General features: G+C 52.1%; 7 protein-coding genes across 7 annotated transcripts; 3 read left to right on the top strand and 4 right to left on the bottom strand.

Annotated features, from left to right (window-relative positions):
• Positions 1–1,262: 1,262 nt before the first annotated feature.
• TrAFT101_001186 (uncharacterized protein) lies at positions 1,263–3,224 on the top strand. The gene has a single exon (XM_024907539.2). The coding sequence runs from the start codon at positions 1,482–1,484 to the stop codon at positions 3,033–3,035; it is 1,554 nt and encodes a 517-aa protein (XP_024765428.1). The 5' UTR covers positions 1,263–1,481; the 3' UTR covers positions 3,036–3,224.
• Positions 3,225–3,716: 492 nt separating this feature from the next.
• On the bottom strand, positions 3,717–5,541 carry TrAFT101_001185 (uncharacterized protein). The gene has a single exon (XM_066126258.1). It carries the CDS (start codon positions 5,429–5,431, stop codon positions 3,902–3,904), a length of 1,530 nt encoding a protein of 509 aa, XP_065982359.1. The 5' UTR covers positions 5,432–5,541; the 3' UTR covers positions 3,717–3,901.
• A 214-nt stretch (positions 5,542–5,755) lies between these two features.
• Positions 5,756–8,461, bottom strand: MDV1 (Mitochondrial fission protein). Its single transcript, XM_024902304.2, has 4 exons — positions 8,215–8,461; positions 7,488–8,088; positions 6,371–7,392; positions 5,756–6,291 (listed from the first exon to the last, which is right to left on the bottom strand). Exons 1-4 carry the CDS (start codon positions 8,278–8,280, stop codon positions 6,004–6,006), a joined length of 1,977 nt encoding a protein of 658 aa, XP_024765427.2. The 5' UTR covers positions 8,281–8,461; the 3' UTR covers positions 5,756–6,003.
• Positions 8,462–9,345: 884 nt separating this feature from the next.
• On the top strand, positions 9,346–10,619 carry TrAFT101_001183 (uncharacterized protein). The gene is made up of 3 exons (XM_024899153.2): positions 9,346–9,624; positions 9,693–9,753; positions 9,833–10,619. Exons 1-3 carry the CDS (start codon positions 9,554–9,556, stop codon positions 10,499–10,501), a joined length of 801 nt encoding a protein of 266 aa, XP_024765426.1. The 5' UTR covers positions 9,346–9,553; the 3' UTR covers positions 10,502–10,619.
• On the bottom strand, positions 10,409–11,556 carry BCP1 (Mss4p nuclear export). The gene is made up of 2 exons (XM_024904729.2): positions 11,369–11,556; positions 10,409–11,309 (listed from the first exon to the last, which is right to left on the bottom strand). Exons 1-2 carry the CDS (start codon positions 11,459–11,461, stop codon positions 10,539–10,541), a joined length of 864 nt encoding a protein of 287 aa, XP_024765425.1. The 5' UTR covers positions 11,462–11,556; the 3' UTR covers positions 10,409–10,538.
• A 191-nt stretch (positions 11,557–11,747) lies between these two features.
• Positions 11,748–14,410, top strand: TrAFT101_001181 (uncharacterized protein). Its single transcript, XM_024899136.2, has 3 exons — positions 11,748–12,386; positions 12,457–12,910; positions 12,978–14,410. The coding sequence occupies exons 1-3, from the start codon at positions 11,952–11,954 to the stop codon at positions 13,838–13,840; spliced, it is 1,752 nt and encodes a 583-aa protein (XP_024765424.1). The 5' UTR covers positions 11,748–11,951; the 3' UTR covers positions 13,841–14,410.
• TrAFT101_001180 (uncharacterized protein) lies at positions 13,801–15,728 on the bottom strand. Its single transcript, XM_024909438.2, has 2 exons — positions 15,293–15,728; positions 13,801–15,221 (listed from the first exon to the last, which is right to left on the bottom strand). The coding sequence occupies exons 1-2, from the start codon at positions 15,621–15,623 to the stop codon at positions 14,248–14,250; spliced, it is 1,305 nt and encodes a 434-aa protein (XP_024765423.1). The 5' UTR covers positions 15,624–15,728; the 3' UTR covers positions 13,801–14,247.
• Positions 15,729–16,072: the final 344 nt, after the last annotated feature.

The raw sequence follows: 16,072 nt of genomic DNA, 5'->3' as shown, positions 1-16,072 counted from the left end.
GGCGTCGGCACCTCCCGACTCGTAGGACCCAAAGCTGCGATCGTCCACATCGTCGTCGTCGGCGGCGTTGATGGATGCCGCATCGTCAACATCTTCGCGGCCTGATGCGTCCGATTCCAGGCCACCAGTCTTTACTCTTCGCCTGCGCTTGGCCAGAAGCTTGCCCAGTCCTCCGCCACCACCGCCGCCGTTGCTGCTGCTCTCCATTCTCTCTGCAGGCCGCTAATGCTAGCCGAGTGAAACAGTGACACGCGCGGATCGATCAATCAGAGGCCGTGGATCGAAAGGGAAGGGAAAAGAGGATCGCTTTCCTAGAAAGGACGAGGAAAAAGAAAAGAAAAGGTGAGCGGTTCGTTACCAAAGATGAAAGATGAAAGATGAAAGATGAAAGATGAAAAGATGAAAAGATGAAAAGATGAAAAGATGAAAAGATGAAAATGTAAAATGATGAAAGTCTGGAAAGCTATGAGCTGAAGTCCCCGCTTCGCCGTCGACGCTCTTCTCTCTTAACGAGCGTTGTCAATAAGTAGATATCACCGGAAAACTAGGAGAGATGGTTTTTGATTTGCTGGACGTTCGTCGTTGGTTGCGCGACCGCTTCTAGCATGATATTCTTATATAAATAGCATCACCCGCCTCCCGACTCCTGAAATCAACTCCGTGCTGTGCACTAACAGCCCCGTTTGATTCGGCCAAGCGAGGCTGCGCAATTAGCAAGGGCTGTTTGATCGGGGCCGATGGCACGGAGCTCCTCCAGAGATGCGAGAAATGGCCCCTGGCGAAACAGACAAGGGAAGCTTTGTCGAGATTGTGTGACGAGGCACCCCCGGAGGAGGAGAATTGAAGGTGGGGGGGCTCTTTTTTAGTGCGCGGACAGAAGCCAGTTCGTTGACGATGGCGGCTGTGAGTGACGACGATGCGGGAGATGGAATAGGCCGACGCCCCGTATTGAATGCGAGCTGCCGGTGCGTGCTGTGCTTGGGGTAATGATGCTTGGATGTCTACTTCACATGCGTTGTACATGCTGTGTATGTATGTAGATGTCCGCGCAAACTGTTGCAAACAGTTGTAAAGCTGTTTCAATATTCAGCAGAGCTTAAATACCACTGCTACAGTAGCCGATGCAACTCCAGAAGCTCAACCCAGACACTTGCGCCGCTTTGTCCCAAGCGCCAAACCTAGCCAAGCCGCGCAGTACATCCCAAATACCCCCTTCCACCGCCCAATCCCTGCCGCAGCCTGCGGTTCATCCAATGTCCATCGCGTCCGCATGCCGTCATGGAGCGGGACGCTAAAAAGTGCCCGCACAGATTATACACACTTATGCGCACACTTGCGCAACTCATCTCCATCCTCCAAAGACGGCCAAAACTGGCAGTTTCCTACATCGCCAAGCCGACATACTGCACGGCCGCCCTCACTTCTCCCGCAGGGGAGAGAACAGATTTTTGTCAGTATACTCAAACGCGATATTTGCAACCATGGAATCTTCGCCGCTCACAAAGGCGCACGACCACGCGCGTGCCGCCGCTGTCGCTACTCGCCAATCCTCGTCGTCTGATACCACCGTGGCCATCAGCGAGCACACCCTGGCCGCAGGCGAGTTTGCCAATGCCGCAAAGTCGACGTCCAGCGTCGAGGCGCTCAGGACTTTGAAGCTGCTCGAGGAGCATCACCGGAAGCTGGCCGAGATCCTCAAGCTGCCGCCGGAGCAGGTGCCGCACGCCAGAGATGGGGAGCTTTCGGAGAAGGCACAGTCCGAGAAGGACGATGGCGATGCCCTCGGCGTGGACGCTGCGCGAGACTCTCCCCAGGCCGCGGTCGCCAAGGCTGCTCAGCCGCCCGGCCTGGCCCAGCGCCGCTACATGGGCCGAGAAATGTCGTCGTCCATCGCCAGCAACCTCGCTTCCGCCAGAGGCATCCGCTCCAAGGACCGCACCCAGCCGCTCAGCCCCAGCGTGTCCAACGACCAGGCACCTGGTAACGTCGACCCCCAAGCGAAACGCGATGCTTCCAAGGCCAAGATGCAGAACATCATGGACCGCCAGACCGGCCGACCTACTTGGGTTCCGCCTGTAACCACCACGCCCAGGCAGCAAGACGGCGTTGCGGCCAAGGGCAGCGCGTCTCCCAAGGTCGAGCCAAGCTCTCCCGCCAGGGACGACGGTGGCTACACCCGCTTCTACAATACTTTTGGAAGTCTGATCAACAAAATCTCTGCCCCGCTTGCTTTCGCCGGTCTGCCACTCATCCAAGAGGAGCCTGCCACTCCCACTGAATCTGCTGTGCCTCCCCCTACCGTCAACCTGTCCCCTACCAAGCAATCCCGTGCTCGTGCCTCTCCGTCTACCAGTGTCGAACCGGATCTTTCCAAGATTTACTCCAAGGCTACCATGCGAGCTCTCGTTCGAGATGGTCACACTGCTGCTGATTCGTTCTACGTTGTTCCCTCTACCGGTCATACCATGTCTTATGCCAATATTCTGAGCTACGCTGAAAAAGAAAAGCGCCGATTAGAAGCCTCGACCCATGGCGATCTCTTGCCTCACGATGATGATGACGATGACTTTGTGGATGCCCGTGAAGCCCCTGGTTCTATAAATCCAAGACGACGTATTGCCCGTAGCCACTCAGAAAAGGAACTGTACAACACCATTGAGGAACTCAGTCTGGAAAACAAATCGCTAAAGGACATGCTTGACAAACTCTCGAAACGCCTCCACACTTTTGAAGCCAGCGCCCAGAGCTCCGCTCTTGCTCTTGCTGAAAGTTATCGAATTATGCCTGCTGGGTCGCAGCATTCCGCTGGGAGAGTAAATGACGATGAGTTGATACGGAAGAATCACGAACTGGAGGAAGAGATTTCGGCGATGACAAAGCACATGGAACGCCTCGAGAAGGACAACCGCAAGATGCAAAAGACGCTTGAAAAGTACCGTGAGAAGTGGGAGACGTTGAAGGCTGGTGCCAAGGCACGGCGGGGAGCACAAGTGTCGGCTGAAAGTGTGGAAGATGCTCGCTCGTCTCAAGGGTGAAACTGCCCTCTGCTTGTTGATGGTGTATCCCGCCTCTTATTCTTTTTTTTTTTTATTTCTCGCCGTTTGATCGTGCTAGCACTTACGTTGCACCTTTGCGCGTCATCTTATCTATCTGTGCCTCATAGGTAGGGCAAAGCGTATTGCCAGCGTAGTTTTGCTTTCAAATATACGATGTTGTCTCCCCCCTTACATACTCTTGACATAATGGTGAAGGTATGAATAAAGAAGTGATTGACAGTCGTCATCACCTGCTCGGCACGAAGTGTCCGTAAACGCGACTGAGTAAACTCCAAAATGGCATACGAGAATATATGACTTGCTCTAATACAGCATAACTAAAACAAGGCTCTTACATAACCCCACAACAGACAGCTCAGCTCTTCTACGGCCATTTCGATGCGATCGTATCGACGTTCAACGTAAAACACTACAATAAGTAAAGAAATCACGAATGTTCATGTAGTGCAGAACTTTTTGAAAAAGTAGCTTCTATACCATGCCCAATGTGCAGGGCTTGGTTGATCCTGTAGTCTCCAGCTACCTTCGGCTACTTCTGCTACCCACTATCTACCTATAGTACTTATTGTATGTCGAGTACCAATCTCCCTATTAAAGATGCATAGACTCGGATTAGATACTTGTATAAGAAACCTCCTTTATACTTTTAGTGTTATCATTCCCGAGTATCTACTAGTTGTGTATGCATTTATTCAACTTTACTGCCCCCCTTGGCTGGTTCGAATCTGTATCGAATTTTAAACGAGAGATCTACAATCTTTCATTCGTCATCATATACATAAATAGCACCTCGCTTATCTAGATTCAACAAAAATACACTCCACGATCTCGTCAAAGGCTAAACTCTAATTCCACCAAAAACTCACACTGAAGCTGATGCTCAAACTGCGCACGTAATGCCACCACCCGATGGGAATCAGCAACGTGTCCCCCGGCTGCAATATATACTCCCAATAGGGCACATCCGCCAGCTCTTTTCTCGTTCTCTCCCAGTCTTCTCCATCATCATCATTAACGTCAACTTCATCCCACCCTTCCAAGACGCCAACATCTAGCTCACTCGTGTTGCTCATATCAACACCAAGCTCCAACCCCCTAGGCCGCAACCGCTCCGTCTCCTCAGGCGAATACAGCCTCACATATTTTGTGCCTACAACCTGACAGAGCAAATTATGATACCCATCGGTGTGAAGCGGAGTTATGGTCTTGGCAGGACCAAACCACGCATTCAGCTGGGGAACGTCCACGACCGCCTGGTTTTTCGACGATGTCGTAGGATGCGGCGGGACGTCCGCCCAGCAAAAGTCCGGCACCCGAATGTCGTTTCGGAGAGTGGGGATTTGACTGAAGAGCGTGTGCTGGGCGAGGTATCCTACCGTTTGTGGTCTCCGTTTGTCATCGCTTTGGGGTGGTTGAGCTATGTCTTCTTCACCAACATGTGGTAGGATGCTAGGGTCAATATATCTCGTCAGAAAGTCTTTAAAATGTATGAGTTCCTGTCTCCATCCTTCGTCGACATAACTTCGTCCTATCTCAACAGGGACAAGCCTCCTTCCACCGAATGTCTTGGATAGGAGATAGTCGGGGCTGTTCCACGGGGCATCCGAAAAGGCAGGCCAATCCTTTGTCAAGTCTGTGAAAACAATGGGCAGAGGTCTTCCTTGGCTCTCCTCGTTCATGTATTTTTCGAATCTCTCCAACGACCAATTCTCATACCGCGGGCAGGTTTTATCTGCTGAGAGATTGGGGCGGCCAAATGGCTCGCAATCAGAAAACGTTTTCTCTCTTTTAATGCGCTTACGAGGTCTTTGCTCGTCGGTAATTGCTGTCTTCACTTCCTCCCAAAAACGACTGAGCAGGTCCAACGTCCCCTCAATCCACTGTTTACCGAGAAATTTGCCTGCGCCGCCGGCTACGATGAGAGCTCTGTCCAAATCTTCGACCACGCGATCCATGACACGCTCGTCGAACGAGCCACCTCGAGCAGCCCGCAAAATAGCATAATACGACATGAGAATCAACGTGTCTGTGTAAATCCACCTCCAGTACTGAGGCAGCAGATCGAACCGATACGCATAAAATGTGGACATCGAAACCGAAGCAAGGTCGTCCAACCTCGTCTGCAGCAAGTCCTCATCCACTCCAGCATCAATCTCTTGTTCCAGGGCCTCGTGGAGCTTGGTGAGACCACGTGCTTGGCGCTGTAGCAATTGCTTCATCGCATGTCCTTTTAAATCTGCGCTATCTGAGAGTGAAGATTCCTGGTCTGCATCGCTGTGGGGTTTTCCTGGGTTGAGGGACGTATGCTGAGATGTAGCGATGGTATTTGCAGCATCGCGATATCGTGACAAAACTTGATCGCGCAGCGAAGACATGTTGGAGGAGGGCAATTCGTCTGCTAAATGTATGTTCTCATAGATAAAGGGAAAAATAAAGAGATTGCCGTTTCAAACAAGTAATTGGATGCATTCGCAGGCCGTACTGGTAACCTCAGCAAGAGGTGTAAAGGTGTAAGTGGGGAGAAGTGTAAGAAAGCTCTGGTGCCAAATCTGTAAGCCATCTTGCTGTCTACCCGGAGCAAGCATCGGCCATCTCAACATTGCCATAAATCCCCGCCGATTGATTTATTTGGTCTCTGGAGAAAACCGTAAGAATAGGATTTTTTTTAATCTTTTTTTTTTTTTTTTTTTTTTTTTTTAGCTATTTTCAACAAAATTTCCTTGGTCTAATACCGCTGGGTCTCTCTGCTTGTGCATTCGCTCATTCACTCTCTATCACCAAGTAATTAAACGACGAGTAATTAGACACATCAGAAAGATGTATATATTTTCCACGCACAAGAACCCCACAACCCATTCCCATCATTTCGTAAACGTACAAGAAATCGAACACTCTCTTCTTTCGTTACATTCGCTTGAGCTGCGCCGACTTTAAAATAAACGCAATTCTAACAAGTCCAGACACCCACAATGCCGTTTCGTCTACCCTCTACCAGGTAGCCATCCTTCACACGAACACGTTCGACGATGGCGGCATTCTTGGAGGCAGCCTTGACGCCCTCGGAGGCGGCGACGCCCGCTCCGCAGTCCCATTGTCGACCCTCAACCTTATCGTACACCTTGACCACGTCTTCGGTGGCTGCACTCACAATCCGTCGGGCATCAAACATCATACTGGTAACGGGGTTGTCATAGGCGTAAGCGTCGTAGATGGATCCAGTTCGGAGATCCCATATCTGAAAAGCGGTTTGTTAGTTGGTGCTGTCTACAAACTCCAAAGCAATGATATCTGAGGAGAGGAAAGAATAAACTTACTCTGATACTGCGGTCCAAACTGCCGGTAACCAAGTGAACGTCGTCAAACTGCAGGCAAGTCACAGCGCCGGTGTGGCCGACCAAGCTGCGATGAACCTGGCCACTTCGGAGATCCCACAAGCGGACCATGCCATCTGCAGTACCGCAAGCCAGTGCGGACTCAAACACCTGCAGGGCACCGACAAAATCGGCAGAGGTTCCCTGAGCACGACCTGTCGGCCTCCAGGTGCTATCGCTAGTGGTCGCAATGGCCGATGCCTGGGCAGCCGCCCACATGACGTCGAGCGTCTGCACGCAACGGCCCTTTTCCAAGTCCCAGTGTCGGATCGTCTTGTCCGCTGAGCCAGAGACTAGGACATCTCCCCTGAAGTGGAGCGCGGTGATTTCGTCAACGTGAGATGATAGCGTGTAGAGAGCGCAGTCATCCATGCTTCCCTCCGGCGGTTCGATAGGCTGAGCATCGGGGTGTTCAAAGGCAATAGCATCTTCGTCGTCATCACCAACCTCCTTACCGCCCTGAGGGTTGTAGTGTGTTTTGCTAAGATCCCATAATCTGATAGTAGCGTCCATAGAGCCGGTAGCCAGAATGTTATCCTCGACCTGCAGGGCTCGCACGGAGGCCGTGTGGCCTTCCAGGTAGCCCATGCATCGTCCGGCATTCAGATCCCAGACTCTAACGGTGTCATCCAGTGCAGCAGTAACCAAAGTTCCAAAGGGGGCATCAAAGTCCATGGCAGTAATCGTATCGCGATGCGCCCGGATTTCACGGATGCTAGATCCTGGCGCAAAGTGCTCGTGAAGAATTGGCATGGATTTCCGGCGATGAACCTTTTTCGATTTCCGCGGCTTGCCATCGGGTCCGGGCAGCTTCTCATAGACAGATTTGGACATGAATTCAGGGTCGTGGTCGTCGGCGTCGCCCACAAGATCTCGCTCGTCCTTTGTGGCAGTATTCCGGGCAATCTCTTCGGCCTCATCGACAATGGCTTGGACTTCGTCTATCTTTGTTTCAAGATCCATGACTATATCAAGGTAACCCAAAAATGGAAAGTAATTAGAGGCGCACATTTATCATTGAGAGACAGAATACGTCTATCGCATGGGTTCAGAGACCTACCATCGTGTTCAAGGGAGGCCTCGTCCTGCTCGAAGCCCGCCAGTCTCTCCAAGACAATCCTACGCATGCCATAGAGATTGGCAATCTTGTTGTCTATCTCGCGGATCTCACAGCTAACCATGCTCTTGCGCACCCCCAACAGCTCCAGCTCATGCACCATGGTGGTCTTCTCCTTCTTCAACTGGGACAGCTTCGCCGGCGTGGCGGGAGTATTCTCTCCCTCCTCCAGCAGTTTCCTGCCCCTCGATGGGCGCCGACGGTGCTTCTTCCCGTCATCCGTCAATTCTGGGAAGCTAGCCTGAAAGCCTTGGAAGAGCGAGTAAGCGTTTTGGTGCTCGGGGATGTTGGAGAGCAGCTCGTCGGGGAGATGTGTTAGGGCGCGGTGCTGGATCTCTGCGGTCGACAGCTTGGACCGCACAATCTCGGTAGGGCTCGACCGGGCCATGGAGAAGACGCCGCGCTGCACGCTTGGGCGCTTCATCTGCTTGTGAACTTCGGCCATGGCGGCGCGATAATGGGCTCCCGAAGCCTCGGCGGCCGGCCCCATCAATTGGCTCGCCGTGACAGTAACCTTGCGACTGAATGCCTCAAGCCCTCGAGTCTGCAGTGGGAGGGAAGAATCTTGTTAGCTCAATGCGCCCAATGGACAATTGCAAGCGACAGCTCAATGGCCGCGGGATTGCGGCTCAGTAGAAATTTTTCTCTTCTCTCTCCGCTGGCGACATACCGAGATGATGGACTGCTCGTCATCGGGGCCATCGTCGAAGGCGTAATGGCTCTCCGAGTCGGCCATTACTCAACGGCTCGGCCGACGCTGGACGAGGCTCAGGGTGAGGCGCGAGGTTGAAGTGAGTCTTCCGTCAGGTGTCGCTCAAGGAGAGAAAGAATCACGATTGTGCATCGCAAAAAATGGACATGGCCTTGCGGGTGTGAAATTTGGGACTGGGTACGGCAAATGGATGACGCGCGAAGAAAATGCAGGATAGCCCGGGCCCCGGCTATTACAAGTATGTACCTGCTGCCTTGCCGCATAAATACAGGCGGTGCTAGCCGCTCTCTACGGTGCTCCAGCGGTCTTTGGTCCAATGCCAGCAGGTTCAATGTTTCGTACCGCCATCCATGCACCCCTCTAGCTCTGCCCAGCTTCCCGCTGCCCTTGTTCCTTTAGCATCCATTACTTGCATTATCTCTACTTGTTTCGTTGGCAGTAGTACATATATGAACCTGATCTCGAGGTACAGTTACGCTACAAGCCAGCTGCATCACTACTTGTCTTGACTACCCAAGCTTGCCAAGGTAGGCACTGGGTAGCACAGCGCGCGCATGATACTTGGTAGAATTGCAGGCCGTTGGCGGTGTTTCGGCATTGTCTCTGCTAGTGCGCTGCTGCATTTCTCGCTCGCCTGTGCGGTTCGTTGGACGCCCCACTGGGGGCTTTTCCGGGGGCGCAAGGGCTCGACGGCGGTTGATACAGGACCCTGGCAAGGCCTAACAAACCCGATCTCCAGGGGACCCTAGGCCTAGATGCCCCAGCAGACAAGCAGAATTGATCGCATGTTATGTACACTTTAGCGATGTGATGCCGGCTAATATCTGCCAATAACACGCCGTGCCTCGTCAAACAACGTTTGAAAATGCGATGGCCTTCGTCTTACACATTCGCAGAAGCAAGTCATCTTGCAATTTCCACCTGCGCTGTCACAGCTTAGGCGGCTCAAACTTAATTTAGTACTTGTTACGGCTGCTGCTGCTGCTATGTACTACCGCCGCTACTAAATCACAAGCTGCTGCTGAAGATGGAGGGGCTCTTGGCTTTGAGCTCTGGGAGTCCCGTCAGACGCCGGTCTCGGGAGCGGCTTGACCTCAGTCTCAGCGTCCCCCACTACAGTCATATTGCAGATCCGACGCTGCGCTGCACGTCAGCTTACCACTGGATCCTTTACGAATGCCTGTATAAGGAGTATTTAAGCCTTCATTGAGCCTTTGGCTGCGCTCAATTCAACGAGATCAATCTTGTCGCCTTCTTTATTTCCTAGAATACCTCTCTCCAAGCCCTGCCGCCAAAGATGGATTCTGCCGTGGACATGGCTGACAGCTCGCGGGCGCTGGATCTTTCGCGCATCCGCTTCCAGCTCATGTCAGTATTTCTGCTGGCTGTTGCGAGCTCTCCCCTGACCGTCTTTTCATCTCTGACACGTTGAATAGCCGTCTCGAAGACACAATCACTTTCCATCTCATCGAAAGAGTCCAGTTTCCTCTAAATAAGGTGATACGCGGAAGCCAACCTTGGGCAAACAGACTTGCACTATAAGAAGCATGCGCATTGCTAACCAAGCTCTCTCTAGACCATCTACACACCAGGAGCCCTGCCCATCCCCGATAGCAGTCTGAGCTTCTTTGACTATTACTTCTCGCAGCAAGAGAAGCTTCAGTCTCTGATCCGCCGTTTTGAATCTCCCGACGAATATGCCTTCTTCCCAGAGGCAATCCAGAAGCCTCTGTTAAAGCCTCTCAACTACCCCAAGATCTTACATAAGAACGACGTTTGCGTCAACGACAAGATCAAGAAGTTCTACATTGAAAAGTTTTTGCCCGTCGTGTGCCCCAACTTTGGCCGCGAGGATCGAGGAGAGTCACAGGAAAACTACGGCTCGACATCGACTTGCGACATTGCTTGTCTGCAGGCACTATCTCGGAGAATCCACTTTGGCAAATTTGTCGCCGAGTCTAAATTCCAGTCGGATCCTGAGCTCTACACGCAGCTAATCAAAGCTGAGGATCGAGAGGCCATTGGCGAGTCCATTACAAACAGAGCCGTCGAGCAGCAGGTTCTCGATCGCTTGCGCCTCAAGGCGGAGACGTACGGCAAAGACCCGTCAACGCTGGGAGGCATAGAGCAGCCTGTCAAGATCAATGTGGATGCGGTAGTGTCCATGTACAAGGACTTTGTCATTCCATTGACCAAGGAGGTGGAAGTTGAGTACTTAATGCAGAGGCTTCTACCAGAAGAGTAGATAGAAGCAAATCATTATTATTCTGGTTGTTGTTGTTTTACTGCGGCGCAGCTATATAGTCACTAACGGCCTTGACGGCCTCCTTGAATTTACCCGCCTCAATGAGGATCATGTGCCCAAATGTCTTGATACCCAGCTCTTGAAACGCTCGCTTGCTATCTGCCACCGCGTCGTCTTCTTTTGTATATCGGAAACTGCCGTGCGCTACTGCGTATTTCTGTAGAATCTCATCTTCGGGATGGAAGTGGTAGGTTGAAGCCTCCTCCTTGGCCTTTTTGCGCTTTCGGTCTTCCACATCAAGGGTTGATTCAACCTCCTGATACGTCCTGGAGAATACCAGGTAGTAAGAGAAGTCGTACGGCTCCTTATCTTCCAATGCGTCTTCCACCTCTTCAACCAGCATCGTGTACAGTGGAGGCGCAATTTCGGACGGCATGTTGATGAGTCGTTCTGAGAAGACGAGACCAACGGGCTTTTGTGCGTTGATGAGCTCTGCGACGGCAGATATTGATGGGTTGGTCTGTGCCTTTTCCGCGAGATACTTGAGAATATCCTTCATGGGCTCCTTGTTGCGATGCTCATATGTGTTGAGGACCGTCAGCATGGCGTAGGCATCGTTGGCCTTGCCGTCGACCTTGACTGTTGAACCGATCGTCGGTTGTGATAGGATAAGGTCTGAAAGCGCAGACATGTTGAAGAGGTTGGCATCGACATCGAAAAGCTGCCGAAGAAGCGACTTTGTGCCATGGAAATCTATCTCGGGATCGAAATTGAACCACTCAAAATCAACATTGACCATGTCAAAGTCCTAACGAGCGTCAGTGATGCTACTGTAGAGCTGAAGCTTGCTCTCATCTCATCTCTCACCTCGTCATCGCTGCTGTCCTCATCCATGCGATCAGCGCCACCCTCCGCTGGGGGCACGTCCTTGGCCTCTTCTCTTGATCGCTTTTTGCCCATTGTGAATTTCCTTTTTGTTTTGCGACTACAAATTGGTATGCGCTCCGCAGTGACGATGCAATCTTTTTGGCTCGACGCAAAGCGCAGTGGATTAGAGCTGCGATAACCAATTTTTTGCTTCCAAAGAACCCCGCGCTATGCCGCATGTAGCCATGATAAGAGCTCTCGTGCGTCTAATTAGACGCGATAAGCTGCGCTTAGTTGGCCAATGATGGCCCACTCCCCAGACTCACCTTTCGTGCCCACTTTCGGTGTCGTCGCCAGCCTGCCCAGTTACGTAGCCGAACCGAATCAGCTGCCTTGGAGACGCAATCAGCTTTGCGCGTCCATCTTCAGCGGTCTTGCAACCGGGCTTTACGGCATGAGCGACGCCCAATCGTGAGAGAATCGCCTATATCTAATACCCACCCCTCCAAGTCTCGCCGTTCTCCGCCGATATCTACTCCAATACCACCTCTATCCAGAGTGTGCCCGCTAGGAACGCCTCATCATGGACTATAGCGCCTCTATACACGAGACCGAAGACCCGGCAGCTTCTCCATGGGGCAATACGCCAGGCTCTTCTCCTCAGCATGACCGCACGACCTTTGGAAGCATCACGGGAGATGCCCCTGTGCCCGCATTCCCGTACGCCCCGCAATCGTCCAACGGCTTGGGCCATGGTGGAGAGGACTCTTTCCCAGTGTCTGGTGTAGCCACGCCTGCACCAGGAGAGCAAGACGAGGCGACATTGGCTGCGCACCCGGGGTCTGGAGAGATTCCTCAGTCTACTGGTTTTGAAGGACCCCTCCAGCCAGCTGCTGCGACAGATGCCCAGCCGGAAGAGCCTCGAAAGCCCCCGCAGCCCCAATTCCGACTGCAGGCGAAGATCACAGGATTGGAGCGAACAGGAAAGAAGGATCCCATTCTGCGATTCGACGTACATGTAAGTTGTCCTTGCTCTCCACTGCACTGGTAGAACATCTATGAGAATCTAACCGGCCTGCTTCTTCCAGACAAACTTGCCCCGATTCCGCACCACCCAATACCGAGATGTCCGACGATTGCATTCCGAATTTGTCAAGCTTGGCGAGCACCTAATATCTGCCAATCCCGAGGCTTTTGTGCCCGCGGTTCCTCCTCCCATCACATCAGCCGGCGCTGGCACAGAGGAGGATGAATCCCGAGTCAAGGCTCTGATGCAAAGATGGTTCAACTACGTGTGCGGGAACGAGGTATTAATGAGGGACGACGAGATGGTGCTTTTCGTTGAAAGCGATTTCGGCTACAGCCCGTTGGTGAAGAGAAAGCAGCCCGCAACTGGCGTTCGCAGGAAAATCCTCAAGCAGTTTGCCCCACCTCCCGATGATACCCCTGAGCTCGCAGAGGCTCGTCCAGTCGTTAAACTGTTCTATCTCGGTACGATGGATGCAGGCCACAAGGTCGACAAGCTTGTCAAGGCTAGAAGAGGTAAAGAATCATGATGCCCGCCAAGCAATTAGCCCTCCTCGTCTTACTAACGGTACATGACTTACAGGTCTTGGCCTTGCCGAGTCTGACTATGGTGTGAAGCTCGGCGCCATGCACGTCCAGGAACCGCACCCAGGTCTGGCAAACGCCTACAAGAAGCTTGGCAGAGTGATTCAGACTGTCGGCGACTATCACGCCGCTCAAGCCACAGCCGAGGCAGCTACTATTGGAGACCCATTCCAATATCATTCTCAGGATGCCTTCATCGTCAAGGAGACTCTCACGAACCGACAGATCCTCATCCGTGAATTCTTGCAAGCCCAGGAAGTCACACGAAGCAAGCTAAACGCCGCCGATCGTCTCAAAGCCAGCTCCAGCGTCAGACGCGAAAAGGTCGACGAGGCAATCGCAGCCCTCGACGAGGCCCGAACAAACGAAACCCATCTCTTCAACAAGACAAGCCGAGTCACCCAGACCCTCGTCCAGGAGCGCCGCAGATGGTTCGACAGGACGGCTAGCGATCTGCGCATGGAAATCCGGGAACTCGTCCTCCGAGAGATCGAAGCCGAGCGTCGTACCCTGGCCCTCCTCGAGAGCGTCCGAGCAGACGTCCGGTCGATCGACTCCTCCGGCGGCCTCAGCCGTCTGGGCCGTGAATCCCACCCCACCACGCGACGAACCAGCCTCGCTGCCAGCCAGGGTCCTAAGGGCGATGCTTGGAGCGGCGTTCCTCGTCGATCCGACGCCACCAGCCGCACCACTTCGGGTGTCGGCAAGGTGGCCGAGGAGGCTGAAGGAGAAGACAGCCAGGAGTCTGGATCAGGCAAGCTTGGTCCCGGTCTCGGCAATTTGGTTGGTTTGGAAGAGGATGACGAGGACCGAATTGACGCGCGGAATGCGGCGAGCCGGCTGGCAACGAGCACTTTTTAAGGAGTGGGAGATGAGAGGGATAATTACGATGGATGATTGCGCTTTTCTAAACTCTACTTGCTATTTGGTGCCAAAAGTGCGGCCGCTGTCTTTAAAAATACTATTTTTTTTTTTTTCCCCCTTTCAGATGAGCACATTTTTATATCAATTTATTGAAGGGCCAAAGTCAACGAATAAGATGGAATATGGACATAGAAATGATTACCCATATGTGTGATTTTTTGCAGGATGTTTGTACCTATAGTACCGATTGTCCAGCACCTAACGCCAATCCTCATCATATCATTATCTATCAATCGTTCCCTTGTGTTGGAACAAAAAACGCCTCGTAGTGATGCCTTTAAAACAGAATAAGGAAAAATAAAAACAATGAAAGTTATACGGCGCCATGGGGGGTATCTCCATCATCAAACGAGCAGATCGCCTGTGCCTGGAACGTTAAATGGGGTCGTAGAGGGATAGTCTGTTGCCCCGCGCCTACCCGCCGCATTCTTGCCTGCCTCGATAGCATGGAATTTCTTGCCAACGTCTCGTGCTTGGTTAACACCCTGCATGATGGAATTTAGTAGACCGACAAGGTGGACATTGTTTGTCTCGCTCTGAACTTCCTTTTCGAAAGCTTCCTTGTCTGATGGGATGACGAGATCGAGCCTACTAATGAGAGCTTGAATTTGCCGGAGGACGTTTAACGATGGAGTAGTATTGGCAGAGTCCGTATCCATGCTCTCTTCTTGGGAAACTCCGCTGGTGAAGGAAGGTGGCAGACGCTCCAGATACGTAGTGATGAGCCGAATTCTAGAGTGAAGCATCTTGATGGCGTTTGCCTTGGCCGTCAACGAGGCAAGCATCTCATCCTCCTCTCGCGTGAGAACTGCTGCGTCATCCAGAAGCTCGTCTTTCTTATCGTCAACCTCGCTCTCTACCAACCTTCGCTTTCCCTTGCCGTTTGATTCTATCGAGCGAGCAGGTCGTTCGTCCTTGGCAGTTGGTGCAGGGGCACTAACAGCGGCATTTGCGCCTCCACTGGCAACATAGTTCATGCTAATCATCTCTGTCTCATCGGTCTCGACGGAATATGGCACCTCTCGGAACTTCAGCTTGAGCATAGAATCTCCGTCCTCCATTTTTTTGTCCTCTCCATCGTTCTCAGCCTTGGTATCGTCGACTTCGTAGTTGCTCTCGTAGATCGTCAGCGGCAGTTTACCGCCGACTGAATGCTCCATAACCTCTTGGGGATGGAAGCCCAGCAAAATGGCAGATTCGTTCCAGCCCTCAAGGATCTGGCTATGGATGGGCAAGATGGTGGATGAGGGACCTGAGGGCGGCAGCAATGTGTACCAGCCGACAAAGTCTAGCTTTCTATCTTTATGGACAAGGCACACTGGAAGCAAATGCAGTGGTTAGCAAGGCATTGAGAAAATCTGAAGTTGTAGCTTGTTGGAGTCGACGTACTCTGCTCTAATCTTGAACTGAATCGTACAGGATCAATCAAGTAGCCTCCCGCCATCAGCGGTGCTTCCACGATGTGGCATTCAAAAGCGTGTTCGATGGTAATTTCTCGGCCATTTTGCTGGCCTAGTAGAGCTCCGATAATGGGGCCCTTTTGCTCTCGAAGGGTGTGTCGTGTGATGTAGTCGGAAATTGTGAGAAGCACTAGCGGATGCAATACGGCCTGGAGCTGCGAGCTCTTCTGCGTAGACAGCAGCGAGCCTTCACTAGACCGCAGAGGGTTCTTGAGCGACGTCAGAGGGCTCGCAGGGTTCTCAGTGCCGGAAGTATCCATGATGGCGAAGAGAAGCTGCCAGTAGCAGGTACCGCTATAGATTCGTCTTCGTGGGGTAGTCCTACAGATGAAGAGTGCTGTATGGGAGACGACGAAACAGCGTGTGGAGCTGGAGCTGGTTTAAGTTGGAGGTTGAATGAACGACTTGCCCCGCGTGCCGTGGGGTTGATGTTGCGGCAAATGCGCTGACTAAGCCCGCATACGTAGTGCGCATTGGGACCTACCCTCGACTCTGTTGTCTATCCTATCAGTTTAAGCCACAGACTAAAGATGGATGCTTTTAGGCATGTATTTGTTTAAGAAGAGGAAAATAAGCGAATGATTTCTTTTCATACAACGTATTAATAGCATTGGTTTACTTGTTGTTTTGTATTTTATTAAAATCTTTGTCAAAGGAAGTTGCTTTGTATCAAGTTCCTTCGCGGTCATCGTGATAACGCTTCAATCTT

The sequence above is a fragment of the Trichoderma asperellum genome, chromosome 1, assembly GCF_020647865.1.
Source record: "Trichoderma asperellum chromosome 1, complete sequence".
In the NCBI taxonomy this organism is placed as follows: Eukaryota; Fungi; Ascomycota; class Sordariomycetes; order Hypocreales; family Hypocreaceae; genus Trichoderma; species Trichoderma asperellum.
This window is presented reverse-complemented; position numbering and strand designations above follow the sequence as displayed.

What these genes read in the sequence shown, in the direction of transcription:
- TrAFT101_001185 (XM_066126258.1), bottom strand. Translation starts at nt 5,431, where the DNA reads ATGTCTTCGCTGCGCGATCAAGTTTTGTCACGATATCGCGATGCTGCA.
- TrAFT101_001186 (XM_024907539.2), top strand. Translation starts at nt 1,482, where the DNA reads ATGGAATCTTCGCCGCTCACAAAGGCGCACGACCACGCGCGTGCCGCC.
- TrAFT101_001181 (XM_024899136.2), top strand. Translation starts at nt 11,952, where the DNA reads ATGGACTATAGCGCCTCTATACACGAGACCGAAGACCCGGCAGCTTCT. An exon ending in TTCTGCGATTCGACGTACAT is followed by an intron (nt 12,387 to 12,456) that starts GTAAGTTGTCCT and finishes TGCTTCTTCCAG; the next exon opens with ACAAACTTGCCCCGATTCCG. An exon ending in GCTTGTCAAGGCTAGAAGAG is followed by an intron (nt 12,911 to 12,977) that starts GTAAAGAATCAT and finishes CATGACTTACAG; the next exon opens with GTCTTGGCCTTGCCGAGTCT.
- BCP1 (XM_024904729.2), bottom strand. Translation starts at nt 11,461, where the DNA reads ATGGGCAAAAAGCGATCAAGAGAAGAGGCCAAGGACGTGCCCCCAGCG. An exon ending in AGGACAGCAGCGATGACGAG is followed by an intron (nt 11,310 to 11,368) that starts GTGAGAGATGAG and finishes GACGCTCGTTAG; the next exon opens with GACTTTGACATGGTCAATGT.
- MDV1 (XM_024902304.2), bottom strand. Translation starts at nt 8,280, where the DNA reads ATGGCCGACTCGGAGAGCCATTACGCCTTCGACGATGGCCCCGATGAC. An exon ending in ACGAGCAGTCCATCATCTCG is followed by an intron (nt 8,089 to 8,214) that starts GTATGTCGCCAG and finishes CTCCCACTGCAG; the next exon opens with ACTCGAGGGCTTGAGGCATT. An exon ending in GTTTGGACCGCAGTATCAGA is followed by an intron (nt 6,292 to 6,370) that starts GTAAGTTTATTC and finishes ACCGCTTTTCAG; the next exon opens with ATATGGGATCTCCGAACTGG.
- TrAFT101_001180 (XM_024909438.2), bottom strand. Translation starts at nt 15,623, where the DNA reads ATGGATACTTCCGGCACTGAGAACCCTGCGAGCCCTCTGACGTCGCTC. An exon ending in CAGTTCAAGATTAGAGCAGA is followed by an intron (nt 15,222 to 15,292) that starts GTACGTCGACTC and finishes ATTTGCTTCCAG; the next exon opens with TGTGCCTTGTCCATAAAGAT.
- TrAFT101_001183 (XM_024899153.2), top strand. Translation starts at nt 9,554, where the DNA reads ATGGATTCTGCCGTGGACATGGCTGACAGCTCGCGGGCGCTGGATCTT. An exon ending in CGCATCCGCTTCCAGCTCAT is followed by an intron (nt 9,625 to 9,692) that starts GTCAGTATTTCT and finishes CACGTTGAATAG; the next exon opens with CCGTCTCGAAGACACAATCA. An exon ending in TCCAGTTTCCTCTAAATAAG is followed by an intron (nt 9,754 to 9,832) that starts GTGATACGCGGA and finishes AGCTCTCTCTAG; the next exon opens with ACCATCTACACACCAGGAGC.